Below are 26608 nucleotides of genomic sequence, written 5' to 3' on the forward strand. Positions count from 1 at the left end.
ATGGCTCAGGCCATTCAGGTATTTGGACATTTTCCTCTCAAATTCAGTTCAAGGTCTTAAAAGCTATATTTCAGTGGCTGTTCTTTTGAGTAAGGCTTTGTTGCCATTAGACAAAATGGAGGCCTAACAACAAAACAAATGACATGCTACAATGGTTTCCTCTAAAACAGCCACAAGATCGCAGGGAGCTCATTGACAATTTCCAGCAGCGTTTCCATCAGGTGAGCAGGAGGGGGGACAACAGTTTTCAGTCTGTATTATTAGCAAGTTGATACCAGGTGTGAAAGTCTCTATGGTTTGAAATCAGGAGTTTATAATTTCTTCTAAATCTGTAATCTGTTTACTGATCTTTTTATCCATAAAATATTTCTCAACGGAAGCACTTTCTGAGTTCTTTTAAAAGGTTACAGTTACAATCCATAATCTTTGGATTTACGCACACAATGTTTTGCTCTGCCTGTTGTGATCTATTAATGGTTAAACATCTCTTTGTTGTAATCTGCAGTTGGCTTGGGACCAGAACAAGGAATCATTTTTCTCCACAGGTTGTTTGCACAGCAAGTTTGTTTCTTTCCTGAGGCTCTGCTTCAGATCTCCTCTCCCATCTTCTGAAACATAATGGTTAAATATACATGAAATTGCCCTTTCAGTTGTGGCACTCAAGATATAGCTGGCAACTTTGCTGCTTCCTTTTAGAATAGGAGAAAATACTGTTTTATTTCTCCAAGTCTTTGTACAATACTCCCCTCAGTTATTGTTGCCTTGTGCTGCTACTACTACTATTTTAGTCTCTTTTTTAGATTATTAGTTTCTTTAAATTATATTTTGGGATTTCATAAATGTATTACTTTAGCTTTGGTTTTTAATCTGAAATGAAATAATATTTCATATACTTCCATTATTCAAACTAATCTGCCCTCCGATTGAGTGGTTGCATGTGCCACACTCTGAAAAATTCTAAATAATATAAATGGATTTTCATCTCCTCTAAAAGGAATAAATAAATCAGATGCCAAAATAAGATTGCTGTAACAAACCAAATCAGTCCTTAGAGATATTTAGAATCTGAACTAGATTGTATAAGACCAATACTCGGAAAAGACATTTGTACTACATTTGATAGAAAGACACTGTCTGTGTGACCATCAGAGACACAGCAGCAAGACCAGAGGACTTTAGAAGTGTACACTTTTTGAAGCAAGCTCGTTAAATGTAATTCATTTAAAAGTGACAATCTGTTTGGTGCCACAATACAATCTTCAGTCACTAAGTGGCAGACTTCCTTTTGTTAATGTATATATTTGCTAACCTATATTCTATGTGTATGTTGATTTACCAGTTTGGCTTACCTCTTTGGTGTGGGAGGAGTTACAGACATGTGATTGTACTGAGCATGTTCAGACTCAGGACTCCATTTTGTGTTGTTTTGCATCAGACCTCAGTGGAGGTGGATGCAAGTATCTGATTAGAGACTTTAATGGATGCATGTATGATTATGGACTTCAGTGAGTACAACTATACTTAAAAACTATGGACTATGGACTATTGATTAAGAATGATATCCTGTGTATTCAACAGAGAAACAACATCCCATCTATAACTGAACTTTAATAAGAAATGTGCCTGTATGATGAATTAATACAAGTTGTTTATGAGTAAACAAAATGTTATTTTTCAAAGAAGACTTTGTTTTTTTTTATCTCTGAGTACATATTTTAAACTAAGAGGTTTCAAAGGAGTGTATATCCTTTGAGCAATTGCAACTGCAAAGAAACAACTTTAAAACTCTGATAACTGAATATATTTTTGCAGTGGAATGTCCTTATCCTTGGCAGTTTAAAGACATGGCTTTTCAGTTTAACAGCTGTGTGCCATTACATTATTGCTTATGAATATCACTTGTTTAAAGGGTTGATTTCTAACAAGGTGATACTTTTCTTGACTAGTGATTTTCAAAAAGTGGTCTCCACATATTTATGGAGATCCACATTTTCCAAAAGGATATGTGCCCAGAGACTGGGTGCAGTTATGTTCCAATAGGTTATGCACTATAGACAGAGAGTAACAAGGGATGCTTTTTCTACCTTGCATTTGGGAAGTGTATCCTCAGTGACCTATAGTAGGATGACCCCTTCTCCTAGCCCCTACACCATAAACCAAGGATATCCCTAGGGCCCAACCTACAGTGAGATAGGGCTAGCAGAGTATGGTCAGAATTGATTTGAAGTTGCTTCTGATCTATGCTGACCTTGAGGCACACATGACAAATGAAAGGCCTATGGGGGAAACCATCACTGCCTGGCTTCAACCCATGCTGTCCCTGCCTTAGGTAATGAGAACATGGATAGGACCTCAGCACATGGAGCTCCTTAACTTGTGTTCTCAGGGCTCTGTCCTACAATGCTGATGAGACTCGGCCTCGCAGGAAGTAGCTCTGCATCATGTGATGGGCTCTGTCGGGCTCCGTCCTGAAACGCCATAGGATGGGGCAAAAGCCGTATGTGATGCAGTTGATTGTTACATTTATACAGTCTTACAATTACAAATGACCCTTTGAAGGCAACCATAAGTCTGATGTGGCTTTCAGTGAAAATGAATCTGACACTTGTGCCTGTAGGCAGACATATCCCAGGGTGTTCTTGGCAAGATTTGTTTAGAGAGGATTTGTCACTGTCTTCTTTTGTGACTAAGGGAGTGTGACATACCGAAGGTAATCTAGTGGGTGTCATAATCGAGTTGGCATTCAAATTCTTAATCTCGAGACTCATAATTCAATGCTCAAACCACTACACCACAATGGTGCTCCCAATGTTGGTGGAGGCATAATTGTCCTTGAAAGCTTCACTGTATCAAATTAAGGGTTATTTGAACATATACAAGGCAGGGTTTCTTTGTTAGTAGAAATTAAAATGGAATGATATCTATTAAATCCCTGTTGGAAAAGGAAAAAAAATGAGAACATAAACATAAGCAGCAAATACAAATGCCTTGTTCCAGTTTTTATTTCAAATTTGGCTTTGTCACCTGGCATTATCATAAAATCGCAATAGCGGTCATTTGAAAAATAAGCAATGTGGTAAGAAGGGCTATAATTATATCTTTCTGGTACACAGTGAATGCATCAGAGTCCATGAATATTTTAGAGAGGGTTTTTTCCAACTACCATGGAAATGCAAAAGTAAATGTCAAATTTGTATTTCCCGACTCAAATGCTGCCAGTCTGTTTTGATTCTGATGCCAAAAGAAGGAAGAGAAAATGCTAAAATATTTCATTTCATGTGAAGGCTAACTTTTCTTTAACAAATGATGTGTGGTCATAATTTCTTCAAATAAGACCTGCAGAAATAGGGAAGGCAACATAGAATTTGAAGGGAGATTCACCCCAGTCTCTCTCTCTCTCCCCGCCCCCATGCCTGGTCTTTAGGAGGAAACTTTGAACTGTATTATATGGGTCTACTCTGACCGCATAGTACAGTTAAAACTGCATTATTTGGCAATGTAGATCCAGCCTCAGTTCTGATAGAACCTACCATAACAATACCTCCAGACTGCTCTGCAGTACACATGCTCAATATAGGTGCCATGCCAATGGTAGTACCTTGGAAATAGACTCCACTGTTGGAAGAAAAGAACATAAAGGTAAAAATAAGCATTCATGATTTTAAGACTGACAAGGCTCTAGTGGCTAGTTTATACCAACTATCATATGTTATTAGTGTACAGATTTATGCCAAAGTGAGCTTCATGTGTATAATATTGAGCTTTTAGCATTCCTATATGAGTCATGCATTTATGGTATTATAGATTGTTAACGTTTTATATGGATTTGTTATAAATGTATCCTTTTCACTGACTCTTCCTCTCTCACAAACACACAAAATTATATATTTCCTGATTCTGGCAATCTCTACACTGCAGAAATAATGCAGTTTGATATCACTTTTACTGCATAGCTCAATGTTATGGAATCATAGGAATTTTAGTTTGGTAAGGCACCAACAGCTTATCTGTCCGAACGTGTCTCCCGCTACGACCCACCTCGAAGCTTAAGATCGTCAGATGAGGCCCTGCTCGCGGTCCCGTCAGCCTCACAGGTGCGGCTGGCGGGGACGAGAGACAGGGCCTTTTCAGTGGTGGCTCCCCGCCTATGGAACGCCCTCCCCATTGAAGTCAGGCAGGCTCCCTCCCTCCTGTCTTTCCGGAAGAGGACAAAAACGTGGTTATGGGACCAGGCATTTGAGCATGAGTAGCAGCAAAAATGAGATAAGAATATATGACCTACTGACAGATCCCACATGAACATGGAAAGCGCCTTAAATGTATATTTAAATGTATAATTATGTATATTTTAATGGCTATTCTTAATTTTATTGTAATTTTTAATCTTGATGGATTTTTAAATTTGATGAAAACTGTTTTTAATGTGTATGGTTATACTGTAAGCCGCCCTGAGTCCCCTGATGGGTGAGAAGGGCGGGGTAGAAGTGATGTAATAAATAAATAAATAAATAAACAATCTTTTGTACAGAAGGCCAAATGCCCATGATCCATAGCACTGAGCCATGACACTTAATGTGGTGTCAAACTGTATTGTTCTACAGTGTAGATGCACCCTCTGTTAACTTGTTGTTTATCAGTCATGTGGGTAGGAGCCCCCAGTGGCGCAATGGGTTAAAACTTTGTGCTGGCAGGACTGCTGACTTGAAGGTTGGGTTGCTGACCTGAAGGTTGCTAGTTCAAATCTGGGGAGAGTGTGGATGAGCTTCCTCTGTCAGTTCCAGCTCCCCATGCGGGGACATGAGAGAAGCCTCCCACAAGGAGGGAGAAAACATCAAAAATACCGGTGTCCACTGGGTAACATCCTTGCAGATGGCCAATTCTCTCACACCAGAAGCGACTTGCAGTTTCTCAAGTCACTCCTAACATGAAAAAAAGTCATGTGGGTCAAGTTTTTTAATTTTCTTTTTACATCTGAATGCATCACTTTATTTTCCTCCAAATAAGTGAAAGACTGAATGTGGATTTTTTTTTTAAAAAAAGACACAACAAATACAGTTCAGTTAACAAAGCGGATGTGTTCATGGGCATTATTTCTTAAACAGAAATTGTAGCAGAAATAACGTGGTAAGAATAGTGATAGCGATGGAAGTTGACCTTCAGTCACACTTCAGGATCTAGCGATTCTTAGAGAGAACATTTTAATCAAATCTGTAAATAATCAAATCTGCACAGTGCATATGTCAAACTCACAAATACAAAAGGCTGCCTGTACTTTGTTAGAAACCTCTTTGTCGGGGGTTTTCTTTCCACCAAGGTCTGCTTATATATGTGAGGAAAGTTAAATATACCCCCAAACCTGGCTTCCTCCAACAACTGGGGATTCAATCTTTCTAAGTGCCTTTACTGAACCTCTTTAGTTGCCTAGAAATGTATAATCCTTTTATCAAAAAACATCTTGCTTGTGATACTGAAGAACATTTCACCATTCAAACTTCTGTATAGCATTTCTTAGACTATAAAATTATGCTTTGTTGTTCTTGCACTGGTGGCCATACCTCACTAGTTGTGCATTGTCGTGGGGTTTATGAGGTAGTAGTTTTAGCTTTCGCCAGTCTAGAAATTCATGGAGGGTGGTGAATGGGTCTTGGGTTACTGCACACTTATCCGCATCATTCCAGATCTCCACTCCAACCAAGGCTATTCGAATATTTAGTGGCCTATAGAACTGATGAGAAAGCGAAATCAGCATGCTAAATTCTACTTGCTCAGTTTTTTGTTAAGATTCTTTAATAAACATGATGAGAATACATATGTGAAAAATAATTAAAAGATAGGCCACCTCCTGTCTCTACATGCAATGTAGAAATCAGAGCATGCCTTTTAATGTGGCAACATCCTTTGATCACCATGCATAATGCAACATACGATTGGGACATACATATATATAATCAAATGTGCTTGTCTAAGTGAACAATTGATGGCTGCTAGTGGAATAGCAATCACACTGTTTGCCTGTGTCTACTGTATTTTATACCTAATTGCAATATTGAATGTAATATACATATAACAATATTTGATGATCTTGGAAGAAGCAATGGGGATGCCAGGTGAGTGGTGGAGGAAGGCATCCCTTGCCATATCAACATGTAGGACAAAAACAAAGAGTTGTCGAAGGCTTTCATGGCCGGGATCACAGGGTTGTTGTATGTCTTTCGGGCTGTGTGGCCATGTTCCAGAAGCATTCTCTCCTGACGTTTCGCCCACATCTATGGCAGGCATCCTCAGAGGTTGTGAGGTATGGATAAACTAAGTAAGGAAAGGAAAGAATATATATCTGTGTCCAAGGTGTGGCAAGAGTCCTTTGTCACTGGGAGCCAGCATTAATGTTTCTGTTAATCACCCTAATTAGCATTGGAGATGTTTTGTCCCTTGCCTGGGGGCATCCTTTGTTCAGTCAAGCCTTCATTGTGTTGGTTCCCATCTACTGTTTTGATTTTGGAGTTTTGTAATACTGGTAGCCAGATTTTGTTCATTTTCATGGTTTCTTCCTTTCTGTTAAAGTTGTCCACATGCTTGTGGATTTCAATGGCTTCTCTGTGTAGTCTGACATGATAGTTGTTGGAATGGTCCAGCATTTTTGTGTTCTCAAATAGTATCCTGTGTCCAGGCTGGTTCATCAAATGCTCTGCTATGGCTGATTTCTCTGGTTGAATTAGTCTGCAGTGCCTTTCATGTTCTTTGACTCTTGTTTGGGCGCTGCGTTTGGTGGTCCCTATGTAGACTTGTCCACAGCTGCATGGTATCCGGTAGACTCCTGCAGAAGAGAGAGGATCCCTCTTGTCCTTCGCTGACCGTAGCATTTGTTGGATTTTCTTCGTGGGTCTGTAGATAGTTTGTAGGTTGTGCTTCTTCATCAGCTTCCCTATGCGGTCAGTAGTTCCCTTGATGTATGGTAAGAACACCTTTCCTCTGGGTGGATCTTTGTCTTGACTCTCATGGCTTGTTCTTGCCCTTGCAGCTCTTCTGATGTCTGTGGTGGAGTATCCATTGGCCTGTAGAGCCCAGTTTAGGTGGTTGAGTTCACCTTGGAGGAGGTGAGGTTCGCAGATTCTTTGTGCACGGTCTGTCAGGGCTTTGATTGTGCTCCTTTTTTGACTTGGGTGATGGTTGGAGTTTTTATGAAGGTATCTATCTGTGTGTGTAGGTTTTCTGTAAACTGTGTGGCCCAATTGTTGATTGGGTTTGCGGATGACCAGAAGACATCACAGCCCTGTTTCACCATTGCCTCACCACTAGCTACTTTCAGTGGGACACTGGATTCTATGAACAGAAGGATGGAGTGGCCATGGGGAGCCCTCTCAGCCCAGTAGTAGCAAATTTCTATATGGAATACTTTGAAAAACAGGCCCTAGAAACAGCACCAAAAAAGCCAACTGTTTGGTTCAGATACGTAGATGACACCTTCACAATTTGGAGCCATGGAGAGGAAGAACTCAGCAAGTTCCTGGACCATCTTAACAGCATCCACCCAAACATCCAATTCACCATGGAAAAAGAAAAGGAAGGAAAACTGCCATTTCTAGATGTTCTGGTCATCCGCAAACCCAATCAACAATTGGGCCACACAGTTTACAGAAAACCTACACACACAGATAGATACCTTCATAAAAACTCCAACCATCACCCAAGTCAAAAAAGGAGCACAATCAAAGCCCTGACAGACCGTGCACAAAGAATCTGCGAACCTCACCTCCTCCAAGGTGAACTCAACCACCTAAACTGGGCTCTACAGGCCAATGGATACTCCACCACAGACATCAGAAGAGCTGCAAGGGCAAGAACAAGCCATGAGAGTCAAGACAAAGATCCACCCAGAGGAAAGGTGTTCTTACCATACATCAAGGGAACTACTGACCGCATAGGGAAGCTGATGAAGAAGCACAACCTACAAACTATCTACAGACCCACGAAGAAAATCCAACAAATGCTACGGTCAGCGAAGGACAAGAGGGATCCTCTCTCTTCTGCAGGAGTCTACCGGATACCATGCAGCTGTGGACAAGTCTACATAGGGACCACCAAACGCAGCGCCCAAACAAGAGTCAAAGAACATGAAAGGCACTGCAGACTAATTCAACCAGAGAAATCAGCCATAGCAGAGCATTTGATGAACCAGCCTGGACACAGGATACTATTTGAGAACACAAAAATGCTGGACCATTCCAACAACTATCATGTCAGACTACACAGAGAAGCCATTGAAATCCACAAGCATGTGGACAACTTTAACAGAAAGGAAGAAACCATGAAAATGAACAAAATCTGGCTACCAGTATTACAAAACTCCAAAATCAAAACAGTAGATGGGAACCAACACAATGAAGGCTTGACTGAACAAAGGATGCCCCCAGGCAAGGGACAAAACATCTCCAATGCTAATTAGGGTGATTAACAGAAACATTAATGCTGGCTCCCAGTGACAAAGGACTCTTGCCACACCTTGGACACAGATATATATTCTTTCCTTTCCTTACTTAGTTTATCCATACCTCACAACCTCTGAGGATGCCTGCCATAGATGTGGGCGAAACGTCAGGAGAGAATGCTTCTGGAACATGGCCACACAGCCCGAAAGACATACAACAACCCAAAAACAAAGAGCATAAGACCCAATTCAAGTCATGGTTTATTCTTCTAACTAAAGTATCAGTGTAGAACATAGCGATGTTATGTTCACTTCACTAATATTAGGTTTAATTTGATGTTAGGTTTTTAATGCTGTTTTCATATGTGGGAACTTGTTGGGATTTTATGCAAATATTTATCTGTTTTATGAAGGCACTGAATGTATGCCGTTGTTTGTTGGAATTCGCCCTGAGTCCCTTTGAGGAGATAGAGCGGAATAGAAATAAAGTTTATTATTATTATTATTATTATTATTATTATTATTATTATTATTTAGATCAGTACACCACAGTTTGTTCTTGGTAATAAAAAATCATTACAAAGAAACATTATCATATGCATATCAGCTTTTTACAGTTTGCTATTTAGCTAGCAGACAACTTTAAAATACATGCACATATAGTCTGACCATTGCTAACACATACATTGGCCACTGTTCTGTTACAAGAATGATCTGACAGTTATTAGGTTACATGTCTGTTTCCTGCCTTAGAAACAGAATGTAAAGATAGCCAATTTAGTTCAAACCAAAGTCACATCTAGTCCAGCCCGGGCTGGAGAGCAAGCCAGCTGCAACCAGCTGCAATGAATCACTCTGACCAGGAGGTCATGAGTTCGAGGCCCGCTCGGAGCCTATGTTTGTCTTGTCTTTGTTCTATGTTAAAAGGCATTGAATGTTTGCCTATATGTGTAATGTGATCCGCCCTGCGTCCCCTTCGGGGTGAGAAGGACGGAATATAAATGCTGTAAATAAATAAATAAATAAATTATTCATAGCTTTGAGAAGCCCACAAATAGGGCTTGACTGCAATAGCACTTTCCTGTTTCTGTTTTCTAGCAATGGATACAGTCATGATTGGAGAAAATGTAGCCAGCCTAAGTAGTAGCATTAATAGAAAATTACTTTTCTACTCAGTCTATATTTTCACCTACCCATGCACTCAATAATGGATAAAACCACAACTGGGGAGGGGAGAATTAAAATCCCTGTCTCTATAGATAACATCTCTATAAAAAACAGGACACGCAAACAATGGAAGGAGGGAAGGTAGGCACAAGGAACAAGGAACAACCAAGAACAGACAGTCCCCAAGTTACGGACAAGATAGGTTCTCTAGGTTTGCTCTTAAGTTGAATGTGTATGTACATCAGAACACGTACATTTTAAGTCTAACTCCAGCCCCCCCCCCCCCCCAATACTTTGGATAGCATAGGGAAGGGTTTGTTTTGCTGTCTTTGCCCTTGCTCAGAAGATTTCATGCCACTTTCTGGCCCTGTGATCATTGGATTTTGAAAAAATTGGCTAGTTTTGAAAGTAAGGATTGGTGATAAAGCTTCGGTTGAGAACCCCTTTCCCCATGATAACTCCTCCAGGAATGAATTTCCCTTCCAAGAGGTATATTTCTTTCACTTTCTGTTGTCTCACCCCTGTTCTTAACCATGAGTCATTTGTAAGTTACATGTTTGTAACTCAGGGACTGCCTGTATAAAGGCTAGGCTGTTTTGACGACTGTATCTCTCCACATGAACTTGTCTGAGATCTCCAGTCCTTCTCTCTACCCCACGACCATCATAGGTATGGTTGATGGGAACAGAAGAGAAGGCCTTCTCAGTGGCTGCTCCTAAATTTTGGAAAACCCTCCCTAGTAAGGCGAGAATGCCCCTCCATGCTCTACTTTTAGCAGGCAGGCAATGGCTTTTTTAAAATCATGGAGGCTTTCAGAAATTAAGGTTTTAATGAAAGGGCTGGGGCCTATATTCTTTTACATTGTGCAATTTAACTGTTTTAAAAATCTTTTTAAAGTATATGTTTTAAATTGTTTTAATATAATTAATAGCTTAATTAAGTCATAGTGTTGGCTTTTTTCATTTTAAAATTATATTGTAATTGGTTTAATTTGTAAGTTGCCTTGGGTCTCAATCTTGGAGAAAAGGTGGGATATCAATCAATCAAGATTGCCACATCCTGCAAGACATGAACATGGTTTTTAATAACAGGGTGACGGATGTCTCTTATTCATAGTCAAAAGTATACTTTGTTTGAACTATAACTATGTGAATCTGTGATCCACTTATTTTGTACCTTTTTTGTAATATTGACCTGTAATATTGATATGCTGCTGACTATTATACGATGGATCCAGGCCAATTCCTATTTGCATTTGATGGGCGATTTGGACATTCATTCTTCTCTCCTGAGTCTGAACAGGCCAGCAATCATCTGACATCAGCTGCCTTGCAGGATTTGGTCTGTAGAATTATTTCCCATCAAAATGCATTTCATTTACTTATGACAGTTAACTTCCACTTTTGTACACTGCAGTATATACGACAGTACATTATCAGTGTGGACTGACTTTAGTGAGCGCTGAATTGCATTGTTTAAGAATGAAAGTTAAATGTTGTTCCATTCAAATATCTTACCTTATCCACATAGTTTGCCATTTCGATCAGTCTCAGCTTCACTTTCTCCACATCCTTGCCCTGCCTCTGAAACTAGAACAAATCCTGAATTTAATGCTGAATCACCATCATTTGTATTATATTTTATATTCTTGCATCACTAACTTCCATAAAGATTGATATTTTTTTTAAAAAAAGGGGGTTTGAGGAAAGACTGCTTAAAACATAACCTTCATAAAGTTTTAAACACTAGTTTCCAAACATTCATTTTTTGGATTTTTTTTTTTACTTCAATACCTAGAAGCCATAGTTGACTAAGTTAACAGTAATGAATTCTGAGGACCAGAGAATCAATGTTTAGTAATCATTAATTTAAAACAAGCATAGATTGTGCAAATGGAAGCAGTTTTTAAAGAAATGTATGCTGGTTTTAAAACAACCTTAGATATGCAGATGATACTACTTTGATGGCTGAAAGCAAGGAGGAGCTGAGGAGCCTTATAACCAGGGTGAAAGAAGAAAGTGCAAAAACTGGGTTGCAGTCAAACATCAAGAAAGCCAAGATTATGACAACCAGACTGATTGATAACTGGCACATAGAGGGAGAAAATGTGGAGGCAGTGACAGACTTTGTATTTTTAGGCACGAAGATCACTGCAGATGCAGACTGCAGCCAGGAAATCAGACAACGTTTACTTCTTGGGAGGAGAGCAATGACCAACCTTGATAAAATAGAGAAGAGTAAAGACATCACACTGGCAATGAAGATCCACATAGTTAAAGCAATGATATTCCCCATAGTAACCTATGGATGTGAGAGCTGGACCACAACGAAGGCTGAGCGAAGGAAGATAGATGCATTTGAACTGTGGTGTTGGGGGGGGGGGGGATTCTGAGAGTGCCTTGGACCACAAGAAGATCCAACCAGTCCATCCTCCAGGAAATAATGCCTGACTGCTCACTGGAGGGAAGGATATTAGAGGCAAAGTTGAAGTATTTTGGCCAAATCATGAGAAGGCAGGAAAGCTTGGAGAAGATAAGGATGCTGGGAAAAATGGAAAGAAAAAGGAGGAGAGGCCAACCAAGGGCAAGATGGATGTATGTTATCCTTGAAGGGACTGGCTTGACCTTGAAGGAGCTGGGGGTGGTGACGGCCAACAGGGAGCTCTAGTGTGGGCTGGTCCATGAGGTCATGAAGAGTCGGAAGCGACTTAACAACAACAATGCTTGTTTCATAGGAATTTGGCATTCTTAATCCAGAAATGATCTCAGATTTACTCTATCACACACAAGGTTTTTTTTTCACAATTTGCTTTGATATATTTATTTCGTAATATGTGACTGAGTAAAGAGTAAACAGTAAGTAAGGAAAGTCCTTAATTTGCTGAGATGAGACATAAAATGTGTTCAAGCAAACTAAAAGAAATTGCACTCATTTTAGCTGTCACTGTGCCACAAACGGGGGGGGGGGGGGATTCTGGTTTCCAAGAGAGAAATGTTATTACTTAGGGCCCTTCCACACAGTCCTATATCTCAGAATATCAATGCAGAAAATCCCACATTATCTGAGTATGGGCTCAGATAACCCAGTTCAAAGCAGATATTGTGGAATTTTCTGCCTCTGTGTGGAAGGGCCATTAGAAATGGGAGAAAATGCAAGTTACAAAATATTTCAAAACAAGGTTTGTCATTTTTGCTTCAGTAAATTGAGCTTTCAATATTCTGCCTCATTGATTTGTTTTCAAGCTCTTTTGTAAACACTCGGAAATGTAGGATGTGCTACTTAATTCACTAATCAGCAAACTATTTCTAAAGAACCAATACTACAAATCCAGTTTAACTAGGCCAGTATAAGTCTTTCTGAGCATTGAGCAGGATCCAAAGGATCCAAAGTTCATGTCCATTAAATTCATGGAAAATCTCTCTTTAAATATATTTGGAAGACCCCATACAGTATGCCCTCCAACATTTCACAATTGTAAACTGGGACACTAGTAGTAAAGGCTGCAACGGTTTACTTTTGCTTGAGCCTACAGAGAGAAGCAAGGCTTTGCCCTCTCCACTATTTTTTCAGCAACTGATGTAAGCTGAGAACAAAGATGGAAAGCAAGAAGATTATAAAAAATTGAGACTTTTTAAAAGTAACTGAAAAAGTGGGATAAAAGATGATTAATTGGGACTATCCCTGCCAATTGGACAACAAGTAAACATATTTTTGTTTGCATGTAAAGGGGTGGAAACCTAGTATTTTTTTGTTGCACCTAGAATAGAAGCTGCGGTGGCGCAATGCGTTAAATGTTTGTGCTGGCTGAACATCTGACCTGAAGGTTGGTGGTTCGAATCCACGGGACGGGGTGAGCGCCCTTTTGTCAGCCCTAGCTTCCAATGCAGGGACACAAGAGAAGTCCCTGCATGATGGTAACACATCCAGGCGTCCCTTGGGCAATGTCTTTGAAGACAGCAGACTCTCTCACACCAGAAGCGACTTGCCAAAATTAGCTTCTGACACAATTTTTAAAAACCCTAGTATAGTGATACATTTACCAAACTCATGCTTCAAATAGCTTCCAGGCTTGGGGATGGGGGTTATGTCAACACTTGCTATGTCTCTTTGTTTCCCCAAATTACCCTTTATCCTTAAAGGAGTTACAGGATAATATTCTGGATTTCATAAAACCTCCAGATGGTATTTTTGGCAACACCAGTCTAATGGAAAAATTAGACACATGGAAGCACTATGCCTCCTATCACTGTTAATAATATGAACGCGACCAGAATTTTAACTGAAAGTTTTTGTCCAATCAAGGTTTTATTCACAGATTTCTGGTTGTTGTATGAGGCTGCACTTTATATAAAAAGGGTGCATCATAATTATAGCAATTTGATACCATTTGTGATGGCTCCAACCTCGGAATCCTAGTACACTTCCCCCAACCATAGCAATGGGCCAATCTGGCACTTAATTTCTTGACTAAACTACAAATCCTAGAAGTCTATAAGACGGAGCCATGGCAGTTAAAACGGAATAATTATGTAGACACCCAGTAAATCAATGATTTCCAAGATTCATGCAGAAATAGGCTGTTAGGCAGGGCCAAGAGAAATCTGGTGAAGATGGTAAGAGCATGTGAGCTACGACTACATCACACGGGTGGCTGCACGCATTGTAGGATTGACAAAGTCCCATGCTGCCCATCACACGATGCATGCTTGACCAACTGTGGTGCAAGCGTCCTACAGTGCTTCGCCTAGAACACAGGAGGCTTCCCATGTTCTGTTGGAATAGCGGAGCCAGCGCATGGCAATGCTTCCCCACGTGTGATGGGGACGTGTCACTGTGGGAGGGCGTGTGTGTGTGTTAGGATTGCCCCTCTGATTTGCCACGGAAGCTGGCAAATTGCTCCGTTGCCCTCATCAAAGTAATGAGGTCCTTTGTGAGTAAATGAATCATTAACCTTAATTTGTATAAAGGTGATAAAGGTGAAGTCTCTCTATCCTTTACTCCACTTCCTTCAGGTATCCTTATACCTTAAGGAAGTGGAGTAAAAGATAGAGAGACTTCACCTAATTTGAAAGAGCAACATCTCTAGTTCTTATAAATTATGTCGATTCAGTTGGCTTGCAGAAATCAGGGCCTTGTGGTATAATATAGCAAGTATGTAAAAAGTGGAATTTTTGGAGAATTTCTCAGTAAAGAAGATAACATCATAAACATAAAGGTAAAAGGTAAAGGTTTCCCCTGACGTTAAGTCCAGTCATGTCTGACTTTGGAGGTTGGTGCTCATCTCCATTTCTAAGCCGAACAGCCGGCGTTGTCCATAGACACCTCCAAAGTCATGTGGCCGGCATGACTGCATGGAGCACCGTTACCTTCCCGCTGGAGCGGTACCTATTGATCTACTCACATTGGCATGTTTTCGAACTCCTAGGTTGGCAGAAGCTGGAGCTAACAGTGGGTGCTAACTCCACTCCCGGGATTTGAACCTGCAACTTTTAAGTCTGCAAGTTCAGCAGCTCAGTGCTTTAACACACTTCGCCACCGGGGCTCTATCATAAACATACAGTGTCCAAAATAAGCATGCAAAGTGATGCATTTATGGGATGGGTCAACAGCCTCAGAAAAATGTATCACCCATGAATATATTTGCAAAATCAGTTTACAGCTCTCACATGTATAACAACAGTAAATCAAGAGAGAATTTCTCAGCAACTAACAACAAAAACTGGACTCAAAGGACCATAACATTAGTTCTCTTTTGAAAAACGAATTACTGATGTAGGCATTCATAAATTATCTTCAAGACTTCTCTCCAATTTTGACCATACATCTTTAATCCAAAACTATCCTGTACATACATAAAGAGTTTCAACTCATAACGTTTGCATGAAGATGCAGTTTGATTTATTTCATTGGCTCATTTAATGTGACACACAAAGAAGAGTTTACAGCCATGGTCTCTAGGCTGCTATTGACAAGAAAAATTCAAATTCTGGTAATCAGCAGAGATGAGCACATGGAACTTTCTTACATTAGCTCTACCAGATAGTTTAATAGGTCTCCAAGGGTTTTTGGGAGAACTATTGCCCAACTTTGATACCTAACATCATTTTAACTGGAGATGTCAGAGACCTTCTGCATGCAAGTTCTATCACTGATATATCTCCTCCTCAACCTCCCTCTCTAGTATTATCCACATTGCTGTTTTATGGTTAATTGCCATTGAGTTGACTTTGACTTATGGCTCAAAATCCAAAGGGAAAATACACACCATTTCATGTAATCATATTTTTATTAATATCAGTTACCATTTTAATTTTGGATTTTGCTTACCTCTCGATTATCAGCAACAATAATGAGCTCCACATACTTGGTGGATTTTAGTGCGTCCCTCTTGTGCTACCAAAACAAAGATCAAATGCATGTAGTTAATATTGACCTGGACTTCTAGATACCTTTTTCATACAAAATTCTGCAAATATCACAATATTACAAATACAAAGTGTGTAAATATCAACACAAATATGCCAAATATCTATGTATCATTTAAATTTCATACCGTATTTCCTACAAGTAGCTAATACCAGTGTACAAGGTTTCAGTACGAAAGCAGACCCCTACTGAGACCTTGGAAAGGAGGCAGGGTTGCTTTTTGTTTTGGATAACATCATGGACATTGGTTTTTAGTTGTAGTGCAATAAAGTAACTTTTCAAGTCTGTGTTTCCAGCCCTGAAGCCTACTTAACTTCAATAATGTGGCAGTCTATTATACCTTCAAATCATGATCCAACAATGCACTGTCAATATACGTTTATATAGTCCCCCCCCCCCCCCCACCTAGTATGCCTGGAATCGTAAATGTGAACTTTGTGTGAAGGTAAATTGAACTTTCGGGAGCGCCTGGTGACACAGCGTGTTAAAGTGCTGAGCTGCTGAACTTGCGGACTGAAAGGTTGCAGGTTCGAATCTGGGACGGGGATGGAGTGAACGCACGCTGTTAGCCCCAGCTTCTGCCAATCTAGCAGTTTGAAAACATGCAAATGTGAGTAGATCAATAGGTACCGCTTCGATGGGAAGGTAACGACAATCCATGCAGTCATGTCTGCTACATGACCTTGGAGGTGTCTATAGACAATGCTGGCTCTTCGGCTTAGAAATGGAGATGAGCATCAACCCCTAGAGTCGGATATGACTGGACTTAATGACAGGGAAAACCTTTACCTTTACCTAAATTGAACTTTGCGTTGTATGCTACTAGAATCCAGAGCTTGAAAATGTACTTTTAAGAAGAACACATATAAGGAACTAGCTGTGCCCGGCCACGCATTGCTGTGGCGAAGTATGGTGGTATGGGAAATAAAGTATTGAGGAATTGGTGGTAGTTAAGGTAAAGGGTAAAGGTTTTACCTTACATTAACTCCATTATAAATGGATTATATAGCTGTGTGGAAGGGCCTTTTGTCTACACTGCCATATAATCCTGTTAAAATCAGATAATCTGTATTTTATAGGCAGTGTGGAAGAGGCCTAAGTGAGGCCTAACTCTGCTTGTCCCCTGGGCTGAGTGGGTTGCTAGGAGACCAAGTGGGCAGAGCTTAGCCTTCTAACTGGCAGCAATTGGATAAAAACAATTATTCCTCTCCCTCTAATTAGGAGTTTATTTTTCTTTTCTTTTTGTTGTATGAACGTAGAGGCATGGATAAGGGGTTGTGCTGCCAAGTTTAGTGTTTCTGGGATGTATAGTTTTGTTGTTTTGTCCTAGGCCAAAATTTCATTATCCTTTTATATATACAGATTGCTTGCACTATGCATCACAGAGGCTAACATAATAATAACAGATGAACTCTTGGACCTAATTTTTAAAAAAATAGTCATAAAACTAATTCTGATTTCTAGTATGGATCTCTTGAATCAGTTGGACTTACATAACTATTTATTCAACAGGATCCAATTGATATGGTGGTTTTACAATATCTGGAATTTTTAATGAACCGTAGTTCTATAACTATGACAATTAATTACTTTTTCTGAGATGGCTATGCTTGGAATTACAATTAATTACTTTTAAAAATATTCCAGTGTAATGTTCCAAATGGTAGTTTTTGTACTCCAAAATTGCTTAAAATATCTGAAACTAAAAACACATGGGAGAAAACATTTTCAAAAGATACAGAATTGACTAATAATAATAAAAATGCTAATTTTATTTCTTTCCCGTCTCCCTTTGTGGCTCAAGATGGGTTACAACATAATTAAAACACATAAACATTGTAAAAATTCTATAAATATACACATTAAAATGTATTTCTATAAAAGATACATATTAAAGCATATTTCCATAAAACAATAGTTTTAGTTTTAACTTCAACTTGGAACATCTGATTAACATTATTAATCTATCCTATGACTTGCCTGAGGCAATTTTTTGTAGATAGATCATTTGTTCCTGAAACATATCTAATTATCACTTCTCTTTGCTTACATAGTGCAGCTAATTTCTATCATTGTTCAATCAACTTTCTCATTCATACAAAACTGTAATTTCTTTTTTAAAAAGGAAATAATGAAAATACATAACACACATTTGCAAATTATACAGATGCATCTTTTAAAAATCACCTAAAAGTTCTTGCTTCTTCACTATAAAATTTAATTGTCTCCTAAATACAGTATGACCTCCACATCTGCAGGACCTGTACTTTCATTTTCATCTACCAGCAACCAACAAAAAATGTAATCCCTAGGAATTTTTCTGAGCCTCCAGATGAATTCATAGTAAGCTTTCACTGGAAATTATCCTAGAGTTATCCTGGATAAACATCCCTCTAGGGATTTTCTAGGTCAATGGTTCTCAATCTGTGGGTCCCCGGGCATTTTAGTTTACAGCTCCCAGAAATCCCAGTCAGTTTACCAGCTGATAGGATTTCTGGGAGTTGAAGGCCAAAACCTTTGGGGACTCACAGGTTGAGAACCACTGTTCTAGGTCCTCTTGAGTGGCTGTATGGTAACCTCCTGAGGAATTTCTTTGTTTCCACAGAGTTTGCTATTATCCACATTTCTTGTTTCAATAGTAAGTACTACTATTCTCAGTTGATACAAGGACCATACTATAGTACTTTTATTGAATTTAATGTCAAATAGAGGAACAGCAATTAAGGTTGGAGAAAGACACTGTACTATTACCTGATCATTTTTCTACCACTAACAAAAATTATATCTCCATACCTTGCCTGAATTGTCAGCAGAAGAATCACATACAATCTCTCACCAATTAATGTCTCATGCTAGAGTTTCTGGGACAGATTCAGCAACATGGCAGTATCACAATATGGCAGCCAGCAAAATGACAATCTTGTCTATGGTTTTGGTAGGCCAGGCAGGGATTTGTGTGAGATGTCTCTGGCCTATCAGCCTGTGGTTTCACATTAGCAGGTTACTGAGATTTTAATACCCCAAGGGAGGAAAAAAAAATCAACAGTAGATCTTATTCTAGTTACAACAGAAACTCAGACCATCTGCCTGAAATTTTATTGCAGTATTTTTATCAGCAAAATGGTACATACAACATTTTTATAGATGTGCTTGTGTAGTTTCAATTAACAAGGGTTATAATGGAAAATAGTCACATAAATTTAGGACAATAAATCACAAGCGTTTTTTGGTGAAGAACTTTTCATGATAGTCCAAAACAGCGTGCACCTACTCTATCACATAAATTGCATTCTTTGATACTGGTTAGAATTTGTTTTCTAATTCAGAATTTAATAAAAAATTACACAGGCAATGTAATTTATAACAATGCTTCCAAAACACAAAAGAAAAAAGTTTCCACTTACTCGACTTGTAAATGTCTGAATAGACTGTACAGTATCCTCCAGTGTGATGGCTGAGATGTTGAGATGATGGCCACAAGAACCTGGGGCTAGTTTCAGGCTCGTTGCGCGGTAAATTATGTGTTCATTTGTAGCACCTTCCAAAGGCTCTAAAATATAGGCTTTATCTTCAAATGAAATCAGTCCCCTGTGGCATAAGAGATATAAATGATGCATTCTTTTCTGGTGCTGAGATACATTTTATGCTTATTTTGCAACCAACTGATAGATCCTTTGTAAGTGTGAAAGAATATCATGGCTAACAATCCCTAATGAGGCATAAGCTGTAATTCTGCATTGTTATCTTAGCACATAGCTCACTGCAAGAATCTACATCCATGACTTAGTTTACAAATTCATAGCTAAATATCATCTCCTAACCCAGCCTGCAAACCTACCATAACAGCTAGCAGTTGCAAAAAGTGATGGAGATTTGTTCTGCTAGAGATTGGAGAGCAGCAACATGACATTTCCAGTTCTATTTCACCAGCAATCTTTAGTAGAATGAGGAATTATGACTGGTGTCCTGCTTCTGATTGGCTCATCCTCAATTGCCTACAAGAGATAGTTGGAAATATCATCCTGCCGTGCCCCTATTGCCAGCAGAACATGCTTCTATAAATTGGAGTGGCTCCCTAAAACTTAAGGTGGACTTTGGTGGGTATTTGCAAGTGTGGCAATAATGCTATAACAGTGAATATGTGGTATAACTGAATGTAGAGTAGTTACGGGTCCATAAATATAGATGCTGATTTTGTAACTGAAATGCAGAATTCCAGCCGTTATTCTTCTGTATATAAACCATGTGACCTACAACCAAGTTATACCTGTATTTTACAGAAATGCTCAAGTATTTGCAATATCTTTGAGATTACTAAAAAATTAAGAGTTTGAAGTAATATTGCATTTAGAATTCATAATGTGAATATTTAGCATGCCTACAAATATTATTATCAGATACGCACACACACACATAACCATAAATTGGACCAATTTACAAGAGCAAGCCATTAAGACTAATTCAACTATTTGAGTATTCATATTGAGAATGAAGGAAGTGGCATATAAATCTGTATAAGCAATGCCTATCGTGTCAGCAGCAACAACTATTACGGGCAGCTATGTACTTCTAATTTGCTATAGAAATTGAAATGTGGAACTATTATTGCACAATGATGTACCTACAGGAGTAGAATAGGGCAGAGCAGCAAAGGGCTCTCTACTGTGTTTTCTCTTTGTATTATATAATTTCCTGTTTCTTGCCAACAGACAGATATTCTTAGGTTTGAGTCCACTATCCTTCACTCTTCATTATGCAGTCTTTCTTTATCTGACTGTCAGGCATAGACTTAACAGATACTTCTCCTCTCTTAAGGATATCTTTGAAACTGATTCCAAGCAGCCAACATCAAAATGAACTCACCATGTTTCCTGGGTATCTTTCAGGTAAATTAAAAGTGAATTCATAAAATACAGGTTCAGCATCCCTTATCAGGCATTCCAAAATACTCCAAAACCTCAAATTGTTGAAATGAGTGGCTGAGAGAGTGATCAATTTGCTTTCTGAGAATTCATTGTATACAAACTTTGTTTCATGTACACAATTATTAAAAACTTTGTGTATAAAATTACCTTCAGGCTATGTGTACATATGAAACATACATCAATTTCATGTTTAGATCTGGGTCCCATCTCCAAAATATCTCATTTTACATATATGCAAACCTTCCAAAATCAACCAATCAACCAATAAATCAATCTGAAATACTGAACATTTCTGGTCTCAAGCATTGTAGATAATTATCTACAGTGTTGGAGACCAGAAGTGTTCAGTATTTCAGACTGACTGATTGATTTTGGAAGGCTTGCATATATGTAAAATGAGATATTTTGGAGATGAAAAATCAAGTCATTGGGTTCTTTCCATGAGATAGTTGATGCCTTGAGCTCAGGATAATTCAGCAAGAACAGGTCTTGAGATCTGCCTTACTTCTTTACTTTCTTTGGTTTGCTGTACATATACAATGCTTTGTAAGCTGGATGTACATTAAACCAATGCATGAGTGCTTCATCATCTGCCAGAGTTTTTACTGGGAACATGAGTTACAACAATAAATGCCTCAACTTTCATTCAGATGGACAGACATATTGAATACCGAATAGTACCTTGAATGCTAGACCATACAATAAAAACATGAAATTGCTGCAGTGCCATGTATGTACTGATTGAGTTGTGTATGGAGTGAACAGAAGACAGATTGGGAAACAGTTGTAGAACTCTGAATGATTTGCTGTAGATGTGGAGAGATTACTGACTCACAATGCTTTCACAATAGCAGCTGTAATTCTACCATCATCTCATTCTTTTCTAAATTATATTGCTAAAATAAAGAGAGTCCAGGGGAACTGGGAGTTACTTTCTGTACAGAAGGAAAGGGGTGTGTGTTCAGTTTGAAGACTCAAAACAAATTCCTGGGTTCAGCATTTTCCATCTGGATCTCGTTGATTCTAATTAAAGCTAGGCTTCTAATTAAAATATAGTGGATCCCACAAGTCTGAAGTTTGCCCACTCTAGTAAACATTGAGTGGGAAAGCAAAGCAGACGTGGCACATGTTTCTGATTCTTCATTTCCACTTGCTATATCTCGCTAAGTGAGTAAAAATCTAGCTTCTCATTATTGTGGCCTAAAATAAGGATCAGAAACATCTGCCCAGTTATACATTTAAAATCAGTTTATTTCCTAACACAACATTCAAATGTTCATGTCTAACACATGGTCCTCTTCTGAATTTGAAATGCATTTTCTTCTATTATTTTAGTTTCCCCAAAGCTGGGACTTCAGAATGACAGATAAAAATTCATGTAACAAAAAATACACAAAATGCACGACTTGAATAGTAGTAAATTATTTATAGAATTAATGTCATTTAAAATATTGACTTAAAAGCAAACAATAAAAATATAGCATACAAAAAGAACAAGTGGCTTGTTTAAAAAATCAATTCTCCAAAGCCTCCTGGAATAGTAATAATATTAAAATATTTTTATCTGCTGGCAAAAGGGCAGGAAAGACTGATCCAGCCTAACCTCCCAAGGAAAGAGTTCCAGAATATGAAAGCAACCACGGAGAAGGTTCTATTTCATCTTCTCACCAAACATGACTTGGAGGTCTTTGGGATCAAAAGAAATAACCCCTAAAGGATCATAAAGCTAGTAGACTTATGTGGAAAGATATGGTTCCTTAGGTAGCTTGGATCTAGTCTAAATAGGACTTCCTGCATCATAACCACCATTTCTAATTTTCTCAATCTCTAGGTTACCCTGGTTTTGATACTGAATACCTTGTATGATTCACCTACTAGTGACTTTTCCTTACTTCCCTCCCTCCTTGTATCCTTCTTCACTATAACTCCACAATTTAATGTGGATTAGAAAATTTGACCCATTCTGTGTTGTTTACAAGTGATTACATTGCTCAATGAGGCAATTCAGCTGTCCGTCTTCCTTTGAATTCTATTGTTATATGATCCCGTTGAGCAGTCGTTCTCAACCTGTGGGTCCCCAGGTATTTTGGCCTACAAGTCCAAGAAATACCAGCCAGTTTATCAGCTGTTGAGATTTCTGGGAATTGAAGGCCAAAACATTTGGGGACCCACAAGTTGAGAACCACTGCTTTAGAGCCAGCATGGTTTGAGCAATGAACTACAAGACCGGGGTTTGAAGCCTTGTTCAGCCATGGAAAATACAGTAGACATTCTCAACTTCGAAGGAAGGAAAAGGCAAACCCTCTCTGAACAACTCTTGTCAAGAATAGGTTCTGCCTCAGGCTTGTTATGAGTTGGAAACAATTTGATGACATACAACAACAATCACATGATTGATTTGTCCCTAAGATTATCACAGTTGGCATAATACACACATTCAGTAAATTATGACTGGTCTCTTTCTCTTTTAACTGTTGCAAAGGAAGGAATTCACCACCTTCCATGCACATTGAATCTTATCTCCTCAAAGTTCATATGTTGCCTGTAGGGTGTTGGTGGGCTTGGGTGATGCCTTTGGTATGCCTACAAATATAGAGAAATACTTGGATGCTTCTCCCCATGCCCTCCATTGGACACTCAATTCTTGTTTTGTAGTATATGTGTGTGTGCAAGGGTGGGGGGTTAATAGACAAAAGTAACTCTTAAGGGATGGAAGACTAAGCAGAGCTCTGTCTAGATAGAACCATTCTATCTGACTCCCATTGTAAGGCCATGACTTATATTTTAATGTGATTAGAAGCCCTGCTATGAATATGATGTTTCTGACAGAAAAAAGAAGAAGCAGTTCAAAAGTCTGAACTCAAATCAATTGTTTTACATTGCCACAGTGTGATTTATTGCCAACACGTACATATTGACTTACTGGCACAGATTGATATTTGCCATTTTATGTTTCGAATGTTTCTATTTGGAGTTGCTCACTTGATATACTGTGAACAACTTCATGCAGAAGCTTTAGAAAAAGCATAAACAAGTGAACAAATGTCAGCAGGTGAGAGGGAATAAATTGAAAGAGAGGGTTGATGTAAAACACATCTCTCCAATCACATACAAAAGGTAGGGTAGCTTGTGGATTTAGACCAGGGAAACACAGGATTAAAGCCGCAATTATCCTCAGAGTTTAGTGGGTATCCTCAGACTAGTTAACATCTCTGAATCTAACCAACATCTTAGGGCCCGTCTAAGTATATAAATGTGTCTGGCAGAGAGCCATGTGTCTCACCCCAAGATTCTTTGAGAAACAAAAAGATAAAGCTACTAATAGACAGAAAACAAAGCTATTTCAGTCCTCTGTTGCAAAATAGGAAATACTCTGGTGAGTAACTAGAGTCTTCACTCCTACTTAGCTAGGTATTCCTATGTAGCCATTGTTCTGCACTGCTGAAAAATGTCTCTTGTTTATGTCAGTATTGGGCATATTGTGACCAGCTGTATGCAGCTCTTGGACCTCATTTTTGCTGCTTCTGCCAGTCCCACAAGCCAGCTCATCTCCCCATTTTAAAAAATGGCAGGATTTTCTCACAATTTTGACCCCAAAACATGCAGAAAGCTTCCCAAATGCACGAGAATGTGAAATTCCCTCCTATCAGCACTCCAGAACCCTGACCTACCACAAATATTTCAATTTTCCTCTAGAGTTCCTCTTAAAATGATAGCAGGAAGTGATGCTATTTTGAGTGTGACTGCAGAAAAATATGAAGGAGAATAGTCTGCAGGGGGCCTGCAAAGACACATTGGCCCCAGGACTAACATAGTTGCCAATACCTGGTTTGGGTGATTGTAAGCCCAGCAGGAAGTGACAGAGGGCACTGAAAGGCAGCACAATCAAATACAACCAGCCTGAGATAAGGTCAGAACTTGATTAATTAGAACTAATACAGCTGTATAGTAACCGTTCAAGCTTCATATAATAATGGAACAGATCATTTCAATGAGGTTGAAACATGGGGTTGGCAGGTAGAAAGACATCCAACACTGAATGATGGTGAAATTTCAGAGGATCCTTTATATAAGCAGTTTCCAGCCCTTTTGAGTTATGGATTCTTTTGGTAATTTATTAAAGCATTGGCCTTGGAGAAGAGAAGACTGAGAGTTGACATGATAGCCATCCTTGTAAATCTGAAAGGATGTCATGTAAAAGATGGAGCACACTTCTGCTATGTCAGAGGCTAGAAAAGAACCACTGGATTATAATTGCAAGAAATTCAACTTAAACATTAGGAGGAATATCTTTACTGTATGAGCTGTTGGACAGTGAAATAAACTGCCTTGGAGGGATATGGATTTTTCTTCTTTAGTGATCTTTAAACAGAGACAGGTATGTCAACTTTCAGGATTGCTTGAGCTCTTTATTCCTGTATGGCAGAAGTTGTGGGCAGGGCTCATAAAATTCTAGCATTCTATCAGCCCTGCCCACAACACAGCAATGATGTTGACTGAATGTTATTTAACCATGTACAGTATACCTTAACAATATAGTCTGATGCAAACAATTTCATCCCCCTTAGATAAATGTCAAAGTAATAAGAATAAAATTACAGAGGGGTAAACATTTTTTGTATTCAATTCACAGATTCTCCTGAAGGCTCCTTTATGAACTACAGGTAATCATCCCTGATTTATATGCTCCCTGTATAGTCAGGGGTCAAATAGATCTTCACAGATGCAGGAATGTTGTGGATGTAGCATATCTTGATTTCATTAAGGCCATTGACAAGGTTCCCCATCATCTTCTTACAAACAAAATAGTAAAATGTGGGCTAGATAAACCTACTGTTAGGTGGATTTGTAATTGGTTAAGCGATCAAACCCAAAGAGTGCTCACCAATGGTTCCTCTTCATCCTAGAAAGAAGTGATTTGACTAATGGACTACTGCAGGGTTCGGTCTTGAGCCCAGTACTGTTAAACATCTTTATTAATGACTTGGATGAAGGTTTAGAGGGAATGCTTATCAAGTTTGCATATTACATCAAATTGGGAGGGTTAGCTAATACTCCAGAAGACGTGATCAGAATTCAAAATGACCTCAACAGATTAGAGCTGGGCCAAAACAAATAAAATGAATTTCAACAAGGAGAAGTATAGGACACCTCACTTTGGCAGAAAAAAATGAAACACACACATACAGGATGGATGACACCTGGCTCGACAACAGTGCATGTGAAAAAGATCTTGGAATCTTAGTGGACAACAAGTTGAACATGAGCTAACATTTTGATGCAACAGCTTAAAAAGCCAATGGGATTTTGGGCTGCATCAAAAGGAGTATAGTGTCTAGATTGAGGGGAATCATGGTGTCTCTCTATCCTGCTTTGGTCAGACTTCACCTGGAATACTGTGTCCAATTCTGGGCACCACAATTTAAGAGAGATATTGACAAGCTGGAATGTGTCCAGAGGAGGGCAACTAAAATGATCAAAAATCTGGAGACCATGCCCCATGAGGAGCATTTTAAAGAGTTGGGAGTGTTTAGCCTGAATAAGAGAAAGTTGAGAGGAGACATGATAGACATTTTAAAATATTTGAAAGGCTGTCATAAGGAAGAGGGAGCAGGCTTATTTTCTGCTGCCCTGGAGACTATGACTCAGAGCAATGGGTTCAAAT

The 26608-nt window shown here is 38.9% G+C and overlaps 1 protein-coding gene across 3 annotated transcripts in view; it reads right to left on the reverse strand.

The window, feature by feature from the left end:
- adam12 (ADAM metallopeptidase domain 12) overlaps positions 1-26608 on the reverse strand; it is a 355264-nt gene that overhangs the window by 106133 nt on the left and 222523 nt on the right. For all 3 annotated transcript variants that reach the window (XM_008106757.3, XM_062976054.1, XM_062976055.1), the window contains exons 6-10: positions 19423-19606; positions 15920-15985; positions 11110-11181; positions 5556-5725; positions 3531-3615 (exon numbers count right to left, since the gene is read on the reverse strand). In XM_008106757.3, coding sequence (XP_008104964.1) covers positions 3531-3615; positions 5556-5725; positions 11110-11181; positions 15920-15985; positions 19423-19606 — 577 coding nt within the window. The remainder of the gene's footprint in view (positions 1-3530; positions 3616-5555; positions 5726-11109; positions 11182-15919; positions 15986-19422; positions 19607-26608) is intronic.

Source organism: Anolis carolinensis, chromosome 3, assembly GCF_035594765.1.
Source record: "Anolis carolinensis isolate JA03-04 chromosome 3, rAnoCar3.1.pri, whole genome shotgun sequence".
Taxonomy (NCBI): domain Eukaryota; kingdom Metazoa; phylum Chordata; class Lepidosauria; order Squamata; family Dactyloidae; genus Anolis; species Anolis carolinensis.